Below are 20328 nucleotides of genomic sequence, written 5' to 3'. Positions count from 1 at the left end.
GATGTGCCGATAACCGGAGCGACAGCTGCAGGGCAGCCGCGCTCTCAGAGCCGCTGATCGAGCCCGCCGGAGCCGCCGAGGGCCGCGGCTAGGGCGAGAATGCTGCGGCGGTGCCGTGAGGAGCAGGAAGGCGGTGCGGACCAGGAAGGCGGTGCGGGCCAGGAAGGCGCTGCGCTCCCAGCGTGCTCCGCGCGGGCTGGGCGCGCGGCCGCGGGCAAGATGGCGGCGGGTGCGGCGCGGCCGTGAAGCGCCGGCACGGCGGGGATGGAGCCGCCCGCAGCCCCGGGCCCCGAGCGGCTCTTCGACTCGCACCGGTGAGCGCCCGCCCGGGCTCTGCGCGCTGGGGACTCCCGGGGGAGCCGCGCGAGAACTGCAGGAACCCTGGGCGGGGGACGCGAGGCCAGCGGAGGGCGGGGGTGTCTTACTGAAGCCCCGTGGGGAAGGTCGGAGTGACCCGCGGGGGGACCGGGGAGGGTCCGCGGTGTGCCCAAAGTGGTCTGGGCGACTTTCCGGGGGGATGGCGCGGAGCGGAGGCCGCAGGGCGGGTCCCGGCGATCGTGCCGGCCGCGCTTAGGCGGCCCCGGCCGCGCTCTGCCCCTGCAGGTTCCCGACCGATGGGTTCCTGCTCCTGGCCTTGCTGCTCTACGCCCCCGTGGGGCTCTGCCTGCTCGTCCTGCGCGTCTTCATCGGTGTACACGTGTTCCTGGTCAGCTGCGCCCTGCCCGACAGCGTCGTGCGCCGGTGAGTGACCTCGGGGCGCTCCGGCTGCTGCCCGGGCTGGGTGTGGGGTGGCAGGGCTGCCCTGCCCTGCCCTGGCTGAAGCCGGGATCTGCGGGGAGCTGTGCCTTTGGTACTCGTGGTCCCCATGTGGTACTTCCTCTGCCAAGCCCGGAGCTGGCAGGCACCTCTGGAGTGCCCTGGGATTGGTCTGGAACACGTAGATCAGCCTGCTGTGCTGCTCAGGAGTTCTGTGGGCACCTGTTACCCTGCATTGCAGTCTTAGCCCCCTAACAATTCCTGCTCCAGACGTGTCATTTCCATTTGGACCCAATGTCATTTGTCCAGCCGCCAGAATTCCCAGGTCCCCTGCCTGTTGGATGTGTCAGGCTCGGATGACTTGAGGAAGCCCCTTGTTCCCCTGGCAGGTTCATTGTCCGTGTGATGTGCTCCGTGCTGGGCTTGCTGGTGCGTCAGAGCGACCCTCGGCTGCGCGGGGCTGGCGCCAGGGTCTTCATTGCCAACCACGTCACCCCCTTCGACCACAACGTCGTCAGCCTGCTCACCTCCTGCAACACGGTGAGGGCACGGCCGGGGCTCCTCCCCGAGGGCGGGGCACGGGCAGCTCTGCCCGAATTTGGTGTGTTGCGGTGGTCACAGAATCACAGTTGGAAGGCACCTTAAAGCCCACTCAGTGCCACCCCCTGCCATGGGCAGGGACACCTTCCACCAGCCCAAGTGGCTCCAAGCCTCATCCAACCTGGCCTTGGACATTTCTAGGGATGGGGCAGCCACAGCTCCTCTAGGCAACCTGTGCCAGGGCCTTACCACCCTCACAGCCAAAAATTTATTCTTAATATCCAGGCTAAATTTCTGCTCATTCAGTTGTACCCATTACTCCTTGTCCAGTCACTCTGGTTCCTCATGCAGATTCCCTCTCCAGCTTCCCTGTAGGCGCCGTGAGATCCTGGAAGGTTTCATTTCCAGGTCTGATTTATTAACCCAGGGTGTTAACCATGAGGTGTTTTATGTGGCTCAGTGTCACTCTTGGGCTCTGCATGAAAAAGTGGAACAGGGTGAGGAGGACCAGGAGTCGTTACAGTGGGTGTTGGTTTTAGTGGGAAAGTGAACAGATCCCAATACCAGCATCTGCTTCCTTCTCTGGCCTTTTGGATCAAGGGCAGAGCTGGTTGTGGGATTTCCCCCAGCACTGGGTGGGCAGTTTTGGGGGATGTATGGAGGGTGCTGAGGGAGCTGCATGTTGCTGGTGGTTGGGTAGTTCTGGGCTGTCCCTGCTCTCCTATAAAATTCCTTGTGTGTGTAGTTCCTGAGTCAGCAGGCTCCGGGTGGGTCCTGTGTCCAGCACAGCCACTGGTTTACCCCTGGCCTGGAGAGGAGAGACTCCTGGGAGCAGTGTGTGTCCTGCCAAGTGTGTCAGGGACTGCTGGAGAGAGCACTGGGAACACAGGCAGCTGGGTGTGTGTGTCTCTGGCAGGCAGGGCACAGTCGGAACTGATGTTTTGAAATCTGGTTCCTGCAGAATTGGGGCTGGAGCAGGGGCTGAGGCCAGCAGTAACGTGTTCTTGGCCACCAGTGCTGTCAGCCTGCAGGTCACCCTCAGTCCCAGAGGGGTTTTTGCTAATGAACAGCAACATTGTCACCTCTGTCACCTGGGAAAATGGGCTTGGAGGGCCTGGAAGGGTGGGCAGGGCGGCATTTCCTCCTCACTCCTGTTCTCCCTGCAGCCTGCACTGAGCGGTGCCCCGGGGTTCATCTGCTGGTCCCGGGGATTCATGGAGCTGGGAGTGACAGGCAGCCGTGCAGAGCTGGTGGATTCCCTGAAGGAATACTCGGCCCATGAAGGGAACCCCCCACTGCTGCTGTTCCCCGAGGAGGCAGCCACCAACGGCCGGGCCGGGCTGCTCCGCTTCAGGTGGGGAGTGGGAATTCCCACCTCAGGGTGGCTCCAGGAAGTGGGAATTTCCTCAAGAGGGTGGGTGGGAATGGCTCCAGGGAGATGGTGTTCTCTAGGATCATTCACTGTGGAATTCCTCCCTTCCAGTTCCTGGCCCTTCTCCATCCTGGATGTGGTCCAGCCCGTTGCCCTGCAGGTCCGGAGGCCGTTGGTGGCTGTGGTGAGTGGGAGAAGCAGGGACAGGGTGTGGGGTGGGCTCTGCACTGGGCTCTGGGTGCTGCTGTTCTTTCTGCTCCTGCCCTGGAGCCTGTGGTGCATCCTGGCCTTGTGTCATAGAACCAGCAGCTCGGGGCTAACACTGTTCCCAGTGCCTTTCCTGGGAGCTTGACCAGTCAGGACTCCCCTGGTTACACTGGCCAGTCTGACAGAGCTTTGGTGGCCCATCTGGCTGTCACTGTGCCTCTGGCTTCTATGGCCAGTGCTGTCTCTTTTCCTCTTGGTGAGTTCCCTGCTGTGAAAGACCAGCACCAGTCCTTGTGGCAGAGCCCATGTGCCAAAGGTCATGCAGGGCTCTGGAGGCTCCTGAGCAGCTGCCCCAGGCACAGACACAGGACATGGTGCAAGAGCAGCCCCACACAAGGGACAAAGTTCGCAATGGCAGCACTGCCAAAGGGATTGCAGGGAAGCTGCTCTCAGGGTGGCTTTGTTGAATTTCTTATTTCTTGATATTTATTATTTCTGATCTGGCAACCACAGAGAGCTGCCAGTCACGGATGTCACTCATGGGTCTTGTGGTTCTGTGGGACACTGCAGAGATGGGAACTGCAGGAATATTTGGCAGAGCTTTGGTCACCTCTGCCAGACCAGGGGGGCTGAGGCAGGGTTCAGGGAGGCCACAAGTGTGGGTGAAGATGCAGTTTCCCAGCAATGAGGATAATTTAATTTTTTTAATGACTACACCTGAGAAGTCAGAGATCTCTCCTGTTCTGGACAGGAGAGGAGTTTATAAGGAATACCTTGAGCGCTTATGGGTTTGATTCCTGTGAGAAATACTGAAATGTGACAAGTGTGTCTGTCTGTACATCCCTTTCCTCATGCATGTCAGGGGGAGCAGCCCATCTGTGTGGAAATGCTGGTTGCAGTCATTTCTTGGCTCAGGTTTTGCCTCCAGGGCCTGAGCAGGACTTTGTACTTCCTGCACATTGGCTGAGCAAATCCTGGTGGATTTCTGGTGTGATTTTAAACCATCAGAACCTTGAAGGACTGGAGATGTGATACTTTGAATGGTTCAATTGGTATTCTACAGAAAGGTTTCTTACATACTCGTGTGATATATATCAGGCACTGGGCTGAGCAAACCACCAAATTTTGGGTTCAGAAGGAATTTTCTCCAGCTCCAGTTGCATGGAATATTGCAGGAGAGTGTTGTTCTGTGGTACAGGCAGTGTAACTGAAATCTGGCTGTGGGCATCACTACAGGCATTTGGGTTTAGGGTTTTGAGGTTCTGTTTATCCAGGAAATGAGGCTTCTCTGTTCCCCTCGTGGCTTTCTGGGCTTCTCTCATCTACAGCTTCTCTTCCCAGGCAGTGGGATAAACCAGGCACGAGCCTGAGAATCACAGAATTTTTTGGAAAATCCCTCTCAGCCCATGGAGTCACACCATTCCCACAACAATGCCAAGGCCATCAGTGACCATGTCCCCAAGTGCCACATCCACACAACTGTTAAATCCCCCCAGAGATAGGGCATCTCCTGTGCCCTGGACAGCCCTTTCAAGGAGGAATTTTTCTAATATCCAACCTAAATCTCTCCTGGCATGACCTGAGGCAGTTGACTCTTGTCCTGTCACCTGGGAGGAGTTGGGACATCAGAGAGGCTGTTCCCACCACAATGAGGGAGGATTGTTCATGGTTCTGAGGAAGCTTTAGTAGGTTTTCAAGCATTTTTGGTGCTTTCTGGAGGCACAGACTAGTTGGGAATGTGGAGGTACTGAGGGAAAGTCTTGCTGTCTTACTGGGAGGAAAAGGTGACTGGGAACAGTGAAAACTGGTGATGACTAATGAGGGTGAAGCTGCCTTGGGGCTTGCACTGGGTTTGCTGTTCCCGCTTTCCCAGTCCTCCAGCCACAGCTCAGGTGTGCTCTGCCCATCTCCCTCCCCTGTGGAGCCTGGACCAGCTGCTGTTCCATGCTGGCATCTCACTGTGCTTTCTTCCCCAGAGTGTGGCTGACTCCTCCTGGATCACGGAGCTGCTCTGGACCTTCTTCGTTCCCTTCACAGTTTATCAAGTAAGGTACTACGTCTCTCTCTTCCGTTTGGGGCAGGGTTGAGGGTGGGCAGGGCCTTGGTGTCACTGTGGTAGTGAGAGGTACCTCCTGGGTGCCTCAGCTGGCCACATCCTGGACCAGCTTCTGAGGTGGAGAGGGCTCTTGGCTCCCATTGGGAAAGGAGAGGAATCTCTGTCTCTCCAGGAATTCAGTTAAGTTTACGGGTGTATTTTTGAAGCTGGTCTGCAGTGATTCTCTCCAGGGCTGCTCAGCCCAGCAGTGCTGGTCCCCAGTGTCTATTTGTCCCTACAATTCCTTGGGAGTGGGGTTGTCCAGATCCCTGCCCAGAGCCTGGCTGAGCCCAGGCTGGCCAAGTAATTTTGGTGTAATGAGGGCAGTGGAAGGGGTTGGGAATCAAATGTAGGGCTTGGTGTATTTCAGCAAAGAAAAGCCTTGTGTTGCAGCTTTCCCTGGTCGTATCTGCCTGAATTCTGGGTGACCTGTTTTCTACTTCCATGTAAATGGCCATGAATCCTCATTAAGGCCTTTCTGGGAGCTGTAGATCCCTCGTGTTACACTTGAGGGCTAACCGAGCTCCAATGAGCCAGTTCTGTCTTCTGAACCGAGCCATGTCCTGGATTTGGGAGTGGGTGTTGGGGTTTGGTGTTCCTGTGGGGAAAGGCGTGGGGTGGGCAGGGAGCGTGGAGGTGGGGATGGCATGGCTGCTCTGTCAGGGTGTCTGCAGGGGGAGAGGATGCTCCCAGCAGGGTTGGCTCCATGTGCTGTTGTCCCCCCTCAGGTGGATGCCGTCTGTCCCCAGACGAGCGGATGAGCGGATTGAGGACTTTGCGCTCCGAGTTCAGGAGGTAGGAGGGTGGTGTGGGAGAGGGATGCTGCAGTTTGGGATGGGCACCGAGGAGAGTGGGGTGCAGGCAGAGTTGCAGAGGGCATTTCTGGATGTGTTTTGTGATGGGAGCTCTGGTACGTATTCATTACCCCTTAGAAGCACTCAGTTACTTCATGGCCCATTTGCCACCCCACACTGAGCCTTTCTGCAGTTGTCAGGGCTTTCCCCATCTAGTTCAAGCCTTTCTCTCCCTTTTCATAATGCCACAAATCAAACAAAGCAATTGCTTCTCCACCCTGCCCATATGTGTTGGGTGCTTCACAGCTCCTGTGCCAAACATCTCCGTATCTCCTTGTCAGCCTGTTTTGACAGGATGATATTGCTGTTCCTGGTCCTTCTTGTGCTCCCTGCAATACTGAAATGCATCCTTTAGGCTCTGGAGAAATCCTCTTACCCTCACCATGGCTCCATGTACCCCTGACGTGTTTTTATGTGTTGCTCCTCTGCATTCCACAGCTCTTGGCCATGGAGCTGGGTGTGGTATCCACACGGATCACCGCTGCCGACAGGACCGAGCACATGAAGAGGCTGAGGCACACCTCACGGCTGCCCTTTGCCCCAGGTGGGGGTCTGGGAGGTCCTGGCTGTGGAACCTCAGCCTGGGCTCTGCATTTGGGAGAGGGTCTCTATCTTCTCTCTGTGACAGGCCACCTACTTTCAGTCCCTCACCCTGTGCTGTGCTTTGTCCTGCAGCCTCGAGGCAGCGCCCGGCAGCCCGGCCCAGAGTGCCCCCCAGCCTGCCCGGCAGTGCTCCCGAGGACATGAGGGTCATGGCCATGGCACAGCAGGTCAAGGAGGTGCTGCCTCACGTGCCCCTGGAGGTCATCAGGACAGACCTGGGTGAGCAGCAGCTGGGGTGGCAGCAGGGATGTGGGGGCACCTTCTGTTGTCTGAAAGAAGAAACCATGTCCACACTGCGCTGGTACACGATACAGCCAGGATGGAGTGTCCTGATCTCTCCCTTTTCCCCGCAGTCCAAACCAACTGTGTGGACACCACCATTGCCAACTTGCTGGAGGGGAGAGTTCACTTCTTCCCTGAGAGTAAGGAGGCTGGAGACCTGCCTGCCCCGTCTACCTCCCAGGCTGCAGCTGCTTCTGGCATCCAGGGCTCTGCGGCTGCGCCTTCGTCCAAGGTACTTTGGGGTTGTGTGTCTGCCTTGTCTTGCAGCTTGTGTTCAGGGCTAGCCAGGGGCATGGAGCACCCACCTGGCATGCCAGGTCCTTCCAGGGCCACCAAGGAGGCTCTTGCTTCCCCTGTCTCCTGATGGCTCCTGTGTTTTCTCTTCCAGCCGGCTACGAAGCAGTTTGCAAAGTCCCCTGTGGAGCGTCACTTGTCCTTGCAGGAGAGAAAACGAGCTTTGTACGACTATGCCAGGAGGTGAGAGCCCCCCACACCTCTCCCTGCTTGAGCCCCCAAATCCTGGGCTGTCCAGTGTGGCTCATGTCCGGCCGGCAGGAGCCTCTGTGGAACTGGGTTTCTCCCACTGGCACTGTGGCACCCTCAGTGGGGGCAGGATATTGCTGCTTGGCACCAGGGACAGCACCATTATTCCTCCTCAGTGTGAGGGAGCAGGGAGTGAGTTTGACCCCTGTGCAGGGTTCTGAGGCAAATTCTGGGACAAGAGGCCAGTTCTGGTGTGTGGGTCTTGGTTTAGGAAGATAACAGAAAACTGGGGATATGTTTAAAGGGGAAGCTGAGTGTGCCTGGGCTTGTTAGGCACTGGATGGCTGGGGCTGTGCTGAGGGAGCCATCCTGTCAGGAAGCCTGACTGTGATCTGCTGGGGTGCAGGGACTGCTGTGAGTGGTCCTGGGGGAGCGTGAGCTGCTACGGGCAGTCCTGGCAGCCCCTCGCTTGGTCGATGCTCCATGGAATTGTCCCCAGCAAGGACTGTACCTCCCCCATGGCCCTCCCAGAGCAGTTCCTGTTGCCTTCACCCGTTTCCATGGGCTCCAGGCGAGGTTGGAACAGAATTGCGGTTCGACCAGAGCCAGCGTGCGGCCAGGGAGCGCCCGGCCCTGGGGTGCTGCAGTGTCCCCGGTCCCGGTCCCTCGGCGCCGCCTCCTCGGTGCTCCCGGGGTGGGTTCGTGGGAGGCCCCCCGGGTGCTCCCGGCGCCGCGGTGTCTGAAGGCGCTCTCTCCCGCAGGCGGTTCGCCGAGAAGCACGGCGCGGCAAGGGCCGGCGGCAGCCCCTGACCGGACCGAACCGGGCCGGTGGCAACCCCTGACCGGAGCCCCGGACCGGGCCGGTGGCACCGGGAGCGCGCGGGCCCCGCGCGGACGGGACGGGACGGGACGGGCGGGGCGGGGACGCCCCCTGGCGGCGGAAATAAATGGCGGCAGCGTCCGGCGCGGCTCGGGCTGTGCGGCACCGGGGCGAGGGGCGGGGCCAGCGGGTGAGGGGCGGGGCCAGCGGGGCCGGGCCGGCTCCGTGCGGGTCTGCACGCGCCGCAGCCGACGCCTGCTCGCGCGCCGCACGTAGGCGCCGCTTAAAGAGGCAACGCGGCGGGGCCGCCGCCCCCGCGGCTCGGCGAGCTGCGGTTCGCGGGCTACAGCGGGCGGAGCCGGGGCCCTTTTAAGAGACCGGCGCCCGGTGCCGGTGGTTTTATTTACATGGGGGCTCGCGGGCGTCACGTGACTGTGAGCGGCGGGGGCTGCGCGCGGAGCACCCGCGGGGCCATGGCGGGAGCCGGAGACGACGGTCCGGGGGGAACCGGGGCACCGGGGCGGGATCGGGGCGGTGGGCATCCCGGGCGGGCCAGGGAACCGGGGGCTGCGGAGCACCGAGGGGCTCGGGACAAAGGGAGACCCGGGCGGGCCGGGACACCGCGGGGTTCGGGACAATGGGAAGCCCGGGGGTCGGGGGGCTGCCGTGCTCACGTGAGGGTCTGGGTCACCGGGAGTTCTGGGTGGTTGATGTGCACCGGGGATGGGGAGTAGGTCAGTGGGCAGCCCAAGAGGGGTTACTGGGGGCTGACGTGCGCTGGGAGCCGGGGAGCGTGGTGACCCTGGGCGGGCTGGTGTGCCCCGGGATTGGGTCAGTGAGGGTCTCAGGGGGTTATGACCACCACGGGAGTGGGGGCAGAGGCAGATGCGGGCCCCAGGAGAGCAGCCCTGGGGTGCACGGGACGTCCTGGATCAGAGACTGCACTTGGTGCTCCTGCAGTCTGTGGGCAGGGGTGTGGGGTGTGCTGGGGAAAGCTCCCGGCCGGGACGGGATGGGGTATAGGGGTGGGCTCGGGGCAGCATAGGGGCTGACAGCCCCTGCAGGCTCCTGGGTGGAGCTGCGGTGTGGCCCAGGCTGCCCCGAGCCCGAGCTGGCACCCTCGCCGTTCTCCTGCCACGCCGACGTGGAGCGGATGCTGCTGGAGGCGCAGCTGGAGACAGAGAGCAGCGACGGGTGAGTCCCGAGGAGGAGCCAAGCTCCAGAGCCCTGCTGAGCCAGGGCTAGCAGTGGGGACCACAGGCTGGGATCAGTGACTGAGAGTTTCTGTTTGCAGGACCTTGCTCGTGCTGGGCTCCCCAGCCTGGGATGACGACGGAGCCAGCCATGGGAGCGAGCAGCCAGGGGAGAGTGAGGTGCTGCCTGCCCACAGCCAGCCCCCACCGGGCTGCCCCCACCCTCGGCAGGTGAGGGAGGTGCCCCCACCACACCCTGCTGCACCCCCAGGCCCTGCTCTGACCTGCCTGTGTCTCCTTCCAGTGGGATGTGCCAGAGGAAGCCAAGTGGAGGCAGCGACGCCTGACAGCGTCCCTGGGCTGGGCCTGTACCCGCTGCCCTCGGTACTTGTCTCCAAAGTAAGTCCTGTGTCCCCCACCAGCACATCCTGCTGACCCCCATCCTGCTGTCCCCATGCCCCTGTTAACCATGCACTTTTCCCAGGGAATTTGCCTTTGTGTGCTCCCCCCAGCCAGTGCTGTGGAGCCTGCAGGGAGGTGCAGTGGGGAGGAAGAAGAGACTTTTCAGTTCAGAGCTGCTGCTGCTCTTCATCCCTTCGCTCCTGCTCAGCCATCTGCTGACCCTGGGGCTGGGGTGAGTGTCTGGGTGTCTCACTATGGGACTGGGATGAGTGTCTGGGGGGGTCTAACCCTGGGGCTGGGGGTACTGTCTGGGTGTCTCAGCCTGGGACTGGGGGAGTAGGGAACACTTCTGGATTTGGGCTGCTCATCCTTGGGTGCTGTCGTGCACCACTGCTTCCGGCAGCTGCAGTGGTCTGCTGCTGTCTCCCCTTGCTCCTGGCATACTGGGGCCCAGCACCCTGTGCCAGTGCCTCACAGTCACTCTCTCCTATCCAGGATCTACATTGGGAAGCGCCTGGCAGCCTCCTCAGCCAACCCTCTGTGAGGAGCCAGGCAGGCAGCACCCGCTGCTCCGTTGGGAACGTGGGGAGAGCCTGGCACCAGCACAGCCCGACGGCTCCCAGGCCTCGTGTTTGTGGCACGAGGCGCTTTCTCCCCATGTCTCTCCCTCAGCCCTTGCCTCAGGAGCTGATTCCACTCTGCCCCATAGGCTGGAACCCACTGATGGCAGCTCCCAGCCACAGGAAGCCCCTGCCCTCCCCAGCCCCTGGTTACGGGTCCAGGTCCCCCTGTAACACAGACTGTAAATATGACTGAGCCCACCTGAATAAAGAGCCCTGTGCCAGCTCAGGGACTGAGCAGTGACTCCCCTCCCTGTGCCTGGCCGGTACAGCCCAGTGTGGGAAGTGACCACTGGGCTCCTGGGGCCTTTCCCTGCTTCAGGACAGCAAGTCCCTGTGCTTTGGGATGGTGCCAGCTGGGGACAGGCCCCTGGGTGGGCTGTGGGTGAGCAGGGGTGGGTGCTGGGGCTCACATGGATGCCCAGCTGATGTGTTTGCCCTTTATTAGCTGTGGCTGCAGTGCAGAGGCAGAGCTGAGCATGGCATGGCATGGCCAGTCAGGGCAATGACACATGCCTGGCGCAGATTGCAGGTGTGGGCAGGGGAAGTGGCACTGCCCAGGCCTGCTGTGTGCCTGCTGTGTCCCTGCACACCTGGCTGGGTCCTGTGCAGTCACACTGTCCAGGCCAGGAATGTGTCCTGGTGCTGCAGGATGGGGTGGGCAGCTGAGGGGTGGGAGCTGCCCTGGGAGTGGGGAGCAGGAATGGCTCAGAAATGCCACTGCGGGGGTTGCTGGCTCCCTGCCTGCGGCACAGTCTGTGGGCAGCTTGGGTGGAGGGAGGACTGTCCTCATGGCTGGGAGGGGCTCGTGTGTGGGAGCTCAGCACAGCTCCTGTAGCTTAGGAAGCATCCATGGCCACGTGGGTCCCAGCTGCAGGGAACACCTGGAGGGTGGCAGTAGCCAGAGCTGGCAGGACACAGGGTGGCAGTGCCTGGTGCACACAGGGAGTCCCATTGCCGTGCGGGATGCTCTGGGTGTCAATGCTGCAAGAGGTGGTCCAGCAGGTGAGAATCAAGCAAGGCTGTGGGCACAGCAGCCAGCTGGGCACAGGGACACTGGGCAGGGGTGGCCCCTGCACACAGCGCAGCTGCAGGTGGCACTGGGTCAGAGCTGTGACAGTCGCTTGGACTTGGGTGGTGGCAGTGGCGGTGACTTGAGGCTTTTGTTCCCATCTGCTGTTGGGGAGGGGGATGCCTGCAAGCAGAGAGGGATGTGAGGGGTGGTGAGACTGGAGACCAGGGCCAGCAGGTACGTCCCCTCCAGTACCTCCCCTCCTGTACCTTCCCTCCAGCCGTGGCGTCACTCTGCTCCAGAAACGTCTCGTACACCGCAGGGCTGATCTTGCGGGGCAGTGGTGGGAGCTTGCTGGCGCTTTTCACGCGGCCACCAAAGCCCGTGGGAGACAAGGACGACCCTGTGCAGGCAGGAGAGGTGGGATGGATGGGCCCAGTGGGTGTGTGGGGTGAGTCCAGCCAAGAGCAGGGGGCTGGCTCCCACCAGGAACAGCTCTTGGCACTAAGACCCAGTGGCACAAGGTCCAGGATCAATGGCTGCAGCCCCACAGGGTGTGCCTGTGCTCCCACTCTGTGCCACCACGGGAATGGGGTGAAGGAGCCTCTGCTGAGGTGCAGAGCAGGGGATGGTGTGGGAGGGCACAGCCCTGCTCGTGGGGCTGTAGGGGCTCAGGAAGGTGCCCGGGCAGGGAGTACCTGCAGCGCTGGGCTGAGCAGCAGCCGCAGGTCGGCTTGGCAAGGGCTGTTTCCCGTCAGAGCTCAGGCTGCTCTCGCTCATGTTGCGGGAGAGTCTCCACTTCTCGTCCTGGGGCACAGAGGGAAGGCTTAGCACCTCGGGGGACAGCAGCCCCTGCAGCTCTCAGGCTCCAGCCTTGTGCCCCTCCAACCTCTGCTCCTGCCCTCCCTGGATGCCCCCCGAGGGTCCCATCCAGGCTGGGTGCAGCAGCATGCCCAGGAGAGTGCAAGTGAGACTCCAGGGGAGCACCAGGGCTGTGCTGAGCATCACCTTGGGCTCTGGCAGCTCCGAGATGGACTGGCGCGGGTCGTGCCGCCACGCCCCGAAGATGGAGCTGGAACGGTTCTCCTTGCGCTCGTTCCTGCGGTCCTCGCTCTCGGAGGGGCGGGGGGAAGGCTTTGGGGTCGGCGGTGCCTCTGTGCTGTGGGGTGACCGGGACAGGTGAGGGGCAGCAGGAGAAGGGGAAGCAGGGCTATGCCATGGACCAGCTGGAGTATCATTAGGAGCAGCTGCACTCAGCCAGGCACCATGGCAGAGCTCAACAGAGGAGGGATGGGGGAAAAGCAAGGATGGCTCAGATGACAGCAGTGTCCAGGTGAGCCTGGGGGCTGCACATGGAGTGTCTCTCCTCCATGCCCCCTTTAGTGACAGGACCACTGTGGTGGTCTGGCAGGATGGAGCCCTGAGATGCACTTGGCATAAAGGGAAGGCTGGAGGGTAGAGGACTGGGGAGGGGGGAGAGAAGCACTTGGGCCAGAGGACAGTGAGGAAGGCACAGCAGGGAGGAGTGAGGATGGTGAGAGAGGATGGCCAGCACTCCCCTCAGCACTTGCCTGGCTCCAGCGTGGCTCAGCCGGTCCCAGTCAGGTACCCAGGCTATGGACCGGGGTCGTCCGCTCCGCCGGTCCTCAAAGAACATCTGAGAGACAGCCAGGAGGGATGAGAGGCCAGAGCCTCCCCAGTCCTTCCCTGGCCTCAGCTAGGGCCAGCAGTGCCCTCTCTGACCAGTCCTGCTTGTGTGCCAGTGCCAGCCACCCCCCAGCAGTGCTGTGCCCCTCCTGGGGTGGGCAGGGACCCTGAGGTCCCCCATGCCCAGTGCCCCTCACTCTGTTCCTGCCCCAGCTGTGGCCCCATCCAGCTGCTCCCGGCTGCCCCACACCTGCATTGGCTTGTCCAGTGTCACCCCCACGGTGCCAGGCACTGCCCGTGCCCCCCAGCCGTGCCTGCCCCATGCCCACCGCCGTGGCACTCACCATCTCCCGCACCCCGTACTGACTCTCCACCTTGGCCCGCAGCTGCTCGAAGCACTGCTCCATGCGCTCATGGAAGGGCCGCAGGTCCTCTGTCACCTTCTGCCCGTGGATCCGGATCCCCTCTGCCAGCAGGGGGATCTGCAGCAGAATGGGGACTTGTGGGGCTCCCTGGGACAGGGGACACTGGCAGCAGCTGTCCCCACTGGGGGCATGCTGTGCCTGTTACCTGCCAAGCAATCAGGTCCTTCAGCTTCTCGATATTCCCTGCATCCTCAGTGTGCTCCTGCATGTAGGACTCCTGGAAAAAAGCCTGCAACGACCCCCTTCAGTCTCACTGCCGGGCTGGCCCAGCTCCACCCAGGCTGAGGATGGCAGAGTGGTGCTGGTGCCAGTCCTGGGTGTCCCCAGCTGTCCCCAATGCAGCCCTCGTGTGTCCTCACCTTCTCATACTTGGTGAAGCCACCCATGACAGCAGGGTCCACGATGCCATTGAGCAGCATGGAGAGAGGGTTGATAGGCAGGCTGGGGTCGTTCTGGTGCCGGTTGATCTCACTCATGATTTTCTCATTGGTTTTCATCATGGTCTCAATGGCGTTTTCCAGGGGGGAGATGGTGGTCTGTGTGCAGGGAGGGGAGGTCAGCACTGGCTGGCACAGCCACCTTGCCACCTCGTTGGGGCTGGCAGGGTGGGCTCTCCCCATCCCCGCAGAAGGGACCCCTGGCGCTGCACATCACCCCATGAAGCCCCTCAGACCCATGGTAGCAGGTGCCTGGGGCTGAGCGAGAGCTTATGGCCATGTGCTGGCCATGCTGGTCCCTGCTCCCAGCACAGGGTCAGTCCCACGGGTACGAGGCAGCAGTGACCCTACAGGGTATCCACAGGTGTCACTTTGGGGGTGCAGCTGTGCCACAGTGGGGTGCACAGCCCACCCACCACAGCAGACACACGTACAGCACTCGTGCAGCCATTCATTCCTGTGCCTGCAGCACCCTGTGACAGCCCAGCAGGGCATCCTGTGACAGCCCAGCCAGGGCACATCACATCTCCACTGCCGTGGCTCCTGAGACTCTCTGGATGTCAGCTGAGCACCCACCTCTGACAGAGGCACAAAGCCCACGCACAGAGCCTTGGCAGCAGCTGATCTCCCTCCACCACCTCTGCTGCTCCCCACACCCTGTCCCTGCTGCCCATGGAGCATGGTACAAGCAGGACGTGTTCCCCGTGCCCTGGCTCGAGTCCCTGGCAGGGCTGTGCCCACCAGGATGCTGGGAGGGGCCTGCTGCCCCCCAGCCCCCTCCTCACCATTTCAGTGGAGGTCACAACGAACCAGCGCAGGATGCCAGGCAAGGGATAGGCTGTGGTGAAGGTTGTCCGCTCAATCCACATGTTCTGCAGGAAGAGCAGCAGTCACTCCGTGCTCCTCCCATCAACCTGGGTCACCCCTGGCTGCCCCATGGCATGGGGGGCTCCCACCTCCATGGGCACAGGACTACCACTTTCCCCACCCCGAAGTGGACACTGGGGGTCCTGGCAGCCTCTCCCAGCACTCACTGCAAATTCATTGTCGGGATCGTTTGGGCCCCTCTTGAAGGGCCGTGAGTAGCTGAACCTCTGGATGTGGTTGGCTTTGTAGAAGCTGTGAGGAGGGAAGCGGCAGAGATGGGAGAGGATCCCCACAGCATCCCACCCTCACGGAGCAGAGCTGGGGCTCCCTGTGCTGGACACTCACTTAGTGATTTGCTCCGGGATGCTCCGGCCCTTGAGCCGAACCTTGGCTTCCTCTGCCGGCTGCACGGTGAAGCACTGGATGTCTGTGGGAGTGAAGGAGCCACAGGCACACCCAGGGGGATGGAGCTGCTGGGGAGAGGGGCTCTAGGATCCAGAGGGGTGAACCCCGGGGACACAGGAAGGCACTGCAGGAATTCCCACATGGAGGGCGATGGACAGGGACCGAGCCACCCTCCCAGCCCCATCCCCATGCCCAGAGGATACACTGTCCTGGAGAGTCTGTGATGTCCTGGCCAGGGGGAGAGGTGCTCTTCAGCTTCTCAGCATTGGGGAAGGGGCTCAGCAGCTGCATCTCAAAGTCCTCCCGCCGCTCATACTCCTTGCCCCGGTAGATGAAGACCTTGTTCTGCAGGGGAGGAAGGTGGCAGCTCATCCCAGTGCCACAGAGTGGGGTCAGGGAGCCCTCAGGCTGTGCACCAGAGCATTGGAGTGCAGGAACTGATGAGGCTGAGCCCCCTGCCTAGCAGGAGACACCCCTCTCTGGAAAAATATATCTCCCCAAAGACAGCAACTAGAAGAAAAAGGAAGAAGGCACATGGAGAATCAGGATTGGTGCTGGCCAAGCAATGTTAACAAGAGTAAAAATCCTGCCTGACAAATTTGGTGGCTTATGCAGGGTGGTGGCAGCATGGGTGGATGGGGAGAGTGAATGAACTTGTGCAAACCATCTGACCTTGTCCCCAGGACACTCATCTCCAGGACAGGCATGGATTAATGGGACAGTGGGTGGGTAAGGAATGGGCTGGATGATGACACTCAAAGAGTTGTGGTCTACAGCTCCACATCCAGGTGGAGACCAGTGAGGCGTGGAGGTGGCAGAGGTGCAGCTGCTCCTGGTCCCACTTACCCTGAGGAAGGTGGGGAAGCCCTGCCCATAGTACCCCACAGCAAAGTAGTCCGGGCTGGGCCGCAGCACCTTCAGGATCTTCTCGTAGAACTTGGCTTCCCGTTGCTGCAGGGGAGAGGGGCAGGATGGGGCCCTGTAGACCCCCAATCCTCCCCAGCTCACCCCTGCCATCCTGCCCTGCCAGCAGCACCCACCAGGATGTCACTCAGCATTTCATAGTCGAAGACGTGGTTCTCATACTGCTCTGCCAACTCCTTGCAGATGTGGATGGCCTCCTCCCACATCTGGAAAAGAGAGGGTCAGGATAGGGTGAGCTGAGGCAGGGGGCACTGGGGACTTCCAGAAGAGACCACCCTGCCTGTGGGGGCACCTGCACCCCTGCCTGCTGTGAGGAGTGGAGAGAGGGCTCTGCCGTGGGGACTGGGGGTCCAGCGGCAGCAGCAGGATTTGGCTTCCCAACATCTCCAGCCCTGGAGCACCCCGGCCCCATCAAGCTTTTGAGATGTCCCAGCTGTCAGCCCCTGGCAGTACAAGGACTGGGCTGTGCTGGGATAGGACAGGATGGGATAGGGATGGGATGAAGGACAGTGGCTGTGGGGTGAACCATCCAGCCCAGGCTCAGCAGCTCCAGCCCCACTGCAGCAGTGAGGAGAGTGAGGGGCTGTTCTGAGGATGGGGTCTGGGGACTTGGAGCAGTGGTGGCCAGGGAGCCAGGCTTGCCCTGGGCCAGCCCAGCTCCCTCCAGCTGCAGGGGTTCAGGGGCTGCAGGGTCTGTAGGGGCAGCTGGCCACACTCACCTTGCCCTGGTCGAAGTACTCGATGATCTGGTTGTACAGAGCCTCCTTCAGCTGGCGCTGGGTTTGCAGGTGGGGGCCGTGTGGGCTTGGCACAGGGGCTGCATTTGGCTCCTCCGACCACTGCACAGGGGAGGTGGACCTGTCACACAAAGTCCCCAGAGCCACATCCCCCTCATGACCCCCACGTGTCCCTGTGCCCACCGTGAGCAGCCGGGCGTGAAGCAGCAGCGTGTAGGCTCCCTCTGTGTAGTTCTCATAGCTGATGTGCAGGTCCTTCAGCTTGTACAGGTACCTGGGAGTGACAGAATGGTGTGTGGGAAGTGACAGTTCTCGTGTGTGGGGCACAACAGCCAGCACAGTTTGGTGGCAGAGCCCTGTCACCCTGCCCCTCAGGCCACTCTGCCATCCCCATCCCAATGGGAATGCTCAGGACTCCCCACCCCTGGTGCTGCTGTGTCCCCAGGGCTGTGCTCACCTGATGTACATGGCCTGGCGGTCAATCTCCTTGTAGAAGTTCTGTGGAAGGGCAGACGAGGCAGTTTGAGTGACCCCAGGGGTGGCACATGCCACAGCTCCCCACACTGCCACCCTCTGGGTCACGGTGCTGCCAGGACTGTCCCCACTCGTGCATGGGGATGGCCATAGCCCTGGGAATCTGTACAGTGACTCCCAGGGGATGTCAGCTCTGGCATCATGTTCACCCCATCTCTGCTGTGCCAGGGGCACCATGGGGACTTGAGGGGATGCAGGGACAAGCCCTACCAGCCCTGATTGCCCCAGAGAGCTGGGGACATGGGGGTGAGCCCTGCCAGCCTCAGGGAGCTGGAGCAGGGCACAAATACCCACCAGGAGGTTAACGGTGCAGCTCATGCTGTAGGTCTTGTTCTCGTCGTTCATGACAGCCCGGTAGTCCAGGAGCCGCTCCAGTAGCCCACTCACCAGCTCCACGAAGTCCTCTCCAGGCTTGGCAAGCTCAGGGTGGCTCTGGCAGCAGTTCAGCAGGCTGGGGAGGAGAGGGAGCCACGGGTCCAACTGCACACCCAGCTCTGCAGCGCTCCCACCACTGCCCTGCTCATCACCACAGGGCACAACCAAAGCCTGGGCAGAGCAGGGGCATCACCTGGGGCAGGAGTAATTCCTGGGACAGAGATAATTCCTGGGGCAGTGGCGTCACCTGAGGCAGGGGTACCACTTAAGGCATGGGGTAATTCCTCGGGCAGGGACATCACCAGGGACAGGGGCATCGCCTGGGGCACAGGTAACACCTGGGGCGGGCAGGGCAGGCTGGCTGGGGCAGCAAAGGTGTGCAGGGAACACACGATGGTGCTCAGGCACCAGCCTTCCTCCTCGCTGGTCCCTTCCCCGTGGCACATTCTGGGTCAGGGCACAGCGTGAGGAGGAGTGGGATGGCAGCGAATGGTGACAGCAAAGGGTCGTGCCCCGGGGACAAAGTGGCAGGGACGTCACTGCACACTCACATGCTCTTGAAAAGCTGCATGTACTGCTCGTCTCCTCTGCCGCCCTCCACCTCGCTGTCCAGCCTGCGCAGGATCTCGTCCTCAAACTGCGGAGAGGGGATGAGGAGGGGCTGAGCTTGGAGCAGCCCCTCCCCAGAGGCCGCCCGGCACAGGCGGATCCCGTCTCTGCTGCCAGACCATGCCAATCGCCTGGTGCGGGTTGTTACCACAACATCCCACCCCGCCCTGCACCCCCAAGGAGCAGCCTTGCCCCTCACCCGGCTGAAGCTCCCGGTGAGCTGGTGCTCGCAGAGCATCATGTCGAAGAAGATGGGGATGGTGGAGCTGCGCAGCTCCAGCTCCGGCACCAGCGTCATCTCCAGGATGGGACCCACCATGCCCGGGATGAACTCGATCTTGCGCCGGCCTGGGAGGACAGGGAGGGCTGGGGGCAGATCCACACCCACGCAGCCTCCCGTGCCCACACCAGCCGTGCCCTGCTCCCCACAGTCAGTCTTGGACATCAGCCCACAGAGATCCAAAAATCCCCCATCCCTGCCCACCATGGCTCACCGAGGTTGTACCACATGTCCCGGATGGACGCTCCAATCGTGGCTCTCATGTCCCCGTACCTGCCGGGATGGTGATCAGTCAGCATCGCTGCAGCTCGGGGTGCAGCACAGCCCGACTAGCTCATCCCAAAATCCCTGAGCCGTGGCATGGTGGCAGCCTGGCGCAGGGACCCGAGGTGTCGCGGTCCAGGCAGGGTGGGGACTCACTTGGCCAAGATACTGTTGCGCTTGGCTGGGGAGAAGTTCTCCAGCTGCAGGGAGTCCTGGGTGAGGAAAGCCACGGCCAGGTGGAAATAGTTGTTCCAAAGCTGCAGTGGAAGCACAGGGATGAATGCCAGGCTGGGTGGCACAGGGGGCTGAGGGCCAGGCTGGGTCCTCTCCTAACCCCCCTGGCCCAAGCCAGGACTGAGGCAGTGCCCACCCACCTGCAGCTCGAAGTCACTGTTGCTCAGGAACATCTCGGTCAGGGTGGTGGCAAAATGGTTGATGGCACGCAGGAACTCCCTGGGGGTGAGTAGTTGTGGGCACTGAGACCAACACCAGCATGCCCACTGCCCAGCCTGGCGTGTCCACCATCCTCGTGCCCACCATCTGCGTGCCCACCACCATCCCACAGTGGGGGACAGGCAGGGGTCTTGTGCCCACCACGGTGCTGCTGAATGCCCAGAGCCGTGCTCCAGTGTCTACGTGCCCCATCCAAGGCTCTCCAAGCACTCACACCCAGCCCTGGTGTCCACCTGAGGGTCCCTCCCAGCCCAGTTCCTCACCGGTTCTGCACCATGTTCATCACCACCCAGTCGCAGGGGTACACCGTCTTCCCAATCAGGTCCTTGAAAAGGATGAAAGTCTCCATGAGGAAGTCCTGCAAGGGAGGGAGAGATGTCTGGAGCCGGGCTGGACAGCAGTGCCCTCCAGGGGGATGCTGTGAGGGAGGTGCTGGTTTTGGAGGGCCCGGTGTTGCTGTGGGGCAGCACTCACCATCAGCTCAGGCCGGGAGGGGAATGCCTGGATGTAGGTGCTGTAGTGGTCCTTGTCCATCTGGCTCAGGATGGTGGCCATGCAGGCCACGTAGTGGCTCTGGGGGCGAGCAGATGGTCAGGCAATGCTGGGTCCTGCAGCTGGCACAGTGTAACGGGACACTGTCCTTGTTCCTCCAATTGGTTCATATCCCGCAGCCCCAAACTGCCCTGGGGTCTGTTCACCCCCTGCCCTCCCTGGTCCCTTCTTCCCCAGCTCCCCAGACCTCTCCTCCTGGCCCCCTCATCCCCAGTTCCCAGACTGTGTATCCCACTCCAGGGATGGGATGGCTCCAGCACCCACCATGATGCCAGGGGGACACAGGTGCAACTACAGAAGCACCTCTGCCTTTTTTAAGGTGATTTAAAGCCATCTGTGGATGTAAAGGTCATTTTGAAAATGGCAAGCAGGTTCCTTCTGAAGTGTCTGCAGTGAAGGGTCCCAAACAGAGCCCTTAGCTGCACTCCAGGAGGCTTCTGGCTTTGCAGTGAGACGAGTGGAGTGTGCAGGAGGAGGATGCTGCCCATAAAGCTGTCCTGAAAGTGCATCCAGGGCTGGAAACTGCGGGAAAGGGCAGCCATTTCTGGGGTAAGAGCATTATCTGGCAGGCTCAGGAGGA

General features: G+C 61.5%; 3 protein-coding genes across 5 annotated transcripts in view; 2 read left to right on the top strand and 1 right to left on the bottom strand.

Moving 5' to 3' along the window:
* Positions 1-160: 160 nt before the first annotated feature.
* Positions 161-8153, top strand: AUP1 (AUP1 lipid droplet regulating VLDL assembly factor). The gene is made up of 12 exons (XM_085059445.1): positions 161-314; positions 604-741; positions 1146-1296; positions 2463-2650; positions 2780-2852; positions 4852-4925; positions 5699-5765; positions 6263-6368; positions 6500-6646; positions 6781-6941; positions 7098-7186; positions 7954-8153. The coding sequence occupies exons 1-12, from the start codon at positions 265-267 to the stop codon at positions 8000-8002; spliced, it is 1293 nt and encodes a 430-aa protein (XP_084915571.1). The 5' UTR covers positions 161-264; the 3' UTR covers positions 8003-8153.
* Positions 8154-8233: 80 nt separating this feature from the next.
* LOC146438607 (BCL2/adenovirus E1B 19 kDa protein-interacting protein 3-like) lies at positions 8234-10464 on the top strand. Of its 2 annotated transcripts, none has more exons than XM_085059449.1 (6): positions 8234-8507; positions 9077-9206; positions 9307-9436; positions 9510-9604; positions 9718-9839; positions 10103-10464. In XM_085059449.1, exons 1-5 carry the CDS (start codon positions 8420-8422, stop codon positions 9824-9826), a joined length of 552 nt encoding a protein of 183 aa, XP_084915575.1. In that variant the 5' UTR covers positions 8234-8419; the 3' UTR covers positions 9827-9839; positions 10103-10464. The 2 variants fall into 2 exon arrangements, with proteins under 2 accessions (XP_084915575.1, XP_084915574.1); XM_085059448.1 differs by having other exon boundaries at positions 9690-9839.
* Positions 10465-10653: 189 nt separating this feature from the next.
* LOC146438605 (dedicator of cytokinesis protein 2-like) overlaps positions 10654-20328 on the bottom strand; it is a 43947-nt gene continuing 34272 nt past the window's right edge. The window contains exons 29-53 of one of the 2 annotated variants that reach the window (XM_085059438.1): positions 19671-19769; positions 19460-19554; positions 19118-19196; positions 18900-19000; positions 18694-18752; positions 18399-18547; positions 18142-18227; positions 17510-17666; positions 17139-17179; positions 16865-16955; positions 16664-16783; positions 16061-16150; positions 15867-15971; positions 15224-15365; positions 14961-15042; positions 14783-14867; positions 14534-14620; positions 13671-13847; positions 13457-13540; positions 13231-13368; positions 12811-12896; positions 12248-12398; positions 11938-12046; positions 11509-11642; positions 10654-11422 (exon numbers count right to left, since the gene is read on the bottom strand). In XM_085059438.1, the coding sequence (XP_084915564.1) occupies positions 11333-11422; positions 11509-11642; positions 11938-12046; positions 12248-12398; positions 12811-12896; positions 13231-13368; positions 13457-13540; positions 13671-13847; positions 14534-14620; positions 14783-14867; positions 14961-15042; positions 15224-15365; positions 15867-15971; positions 16061-16150; positions 16664-16783; positions 16865-16955; positions 17139-17179; positions 17510-17666; positions 18142-18227; positions 18399-18547; positions 18694-18752; positions 18900-19000; positions 19118-19196; positions 19460-19554; positions 19671-19769 (2637 nt within the window). In that variant the 3' untranslated portion in view covers positions 10654-11332. Of the gene's footprint in view, positions 11423-11508; positions 11643-11937; positions 12047-12247; positions 12412-12810; positions 12897-13230; positions 13369-13456; positions 13541-13670; positions 13848-14533; positions 14621-14782; positions 14868-14960; positions 15043-15223; positions 15366-15866; positions 15972-16060; positions 16151-16663; positions 16784-16864; positions 16956-17138; positions 17180-17509; positions 17667-18141; positions 18228-18398; positions 18548-18693; positions 18753-18899; positions 19001-19117; positions 19197-19459; positions 19555-19670; positions 19770-20328 lie in introns of both variants that reach the window. The other variant, XM_085059437.1, reaches the window with a different exon arrangement.

Source organism: Lichenostomus cassidix, chromosome 4, assembly GCF_008360975.1.
Source record: "Lichenostomus cassidix isolate B80296 chromosome 4, HeHo_3.0, whole genome shotgun sequence".
Lineage (NCBI taxonomy): Eukaryota > Metazoa > Chordata > Aves > Passeriformes > Meliphagidae > Lichenostomus > Lichenostomus cassidix.
Note: the sequence above shows the minus strand (reverse complement) of the source record. Positions and strands in the feature narration are given on the sequence as shown.

Excerpts from the sequence above, each read along its gene's own strand:
- AUP1 (XM_085059445.1), top strand. The coding sequence starts at position 265 with ATGGAGCCGCCCGCAGCCCCGGGCCCCGAGCGGCTCTTCGACTCGCAC. Across the intron at positions 1,297-2,462 it reads TGCTCACCTCCTGCAACACG|CCTGCACTGAGCGGTGCCCC; the intron begins GTGAGGGCACGG and ends TTCTCCCTGCAG. Across the intron at positions 7,187-7,953 it reads TTGTACGACTATGCCAGGAG|GCGGTTCGCCGAGAAGCACG; the intron begins GTGAGAGCCCCC and ends TCTCTCCCGCAG.
- LOC146438607 (XM_085059448.1), top strand. The coding sequence starts at position 8,420 with ATGGGGGCTCGCGGGCGTCACGTGACTGTGAGCGGCGGGGGCTGCGCG. Across the intron at positions 9,605-9,689 it reads CCTCGGTACTTGTCTCCAAA|GGAATTTGCCTTTGTGTGCT; the intron begins GTAAGTCCTGTG and ends CACTTTTCCCAG. Across the intron at positions 9,840-10,102 it reads CTGCTGACCCTGGGGCTGGG|GATCTACATTGGGAAGCGCC; the intron begins GTGAGTGTCTGG and ends TCTCCTATCCAG.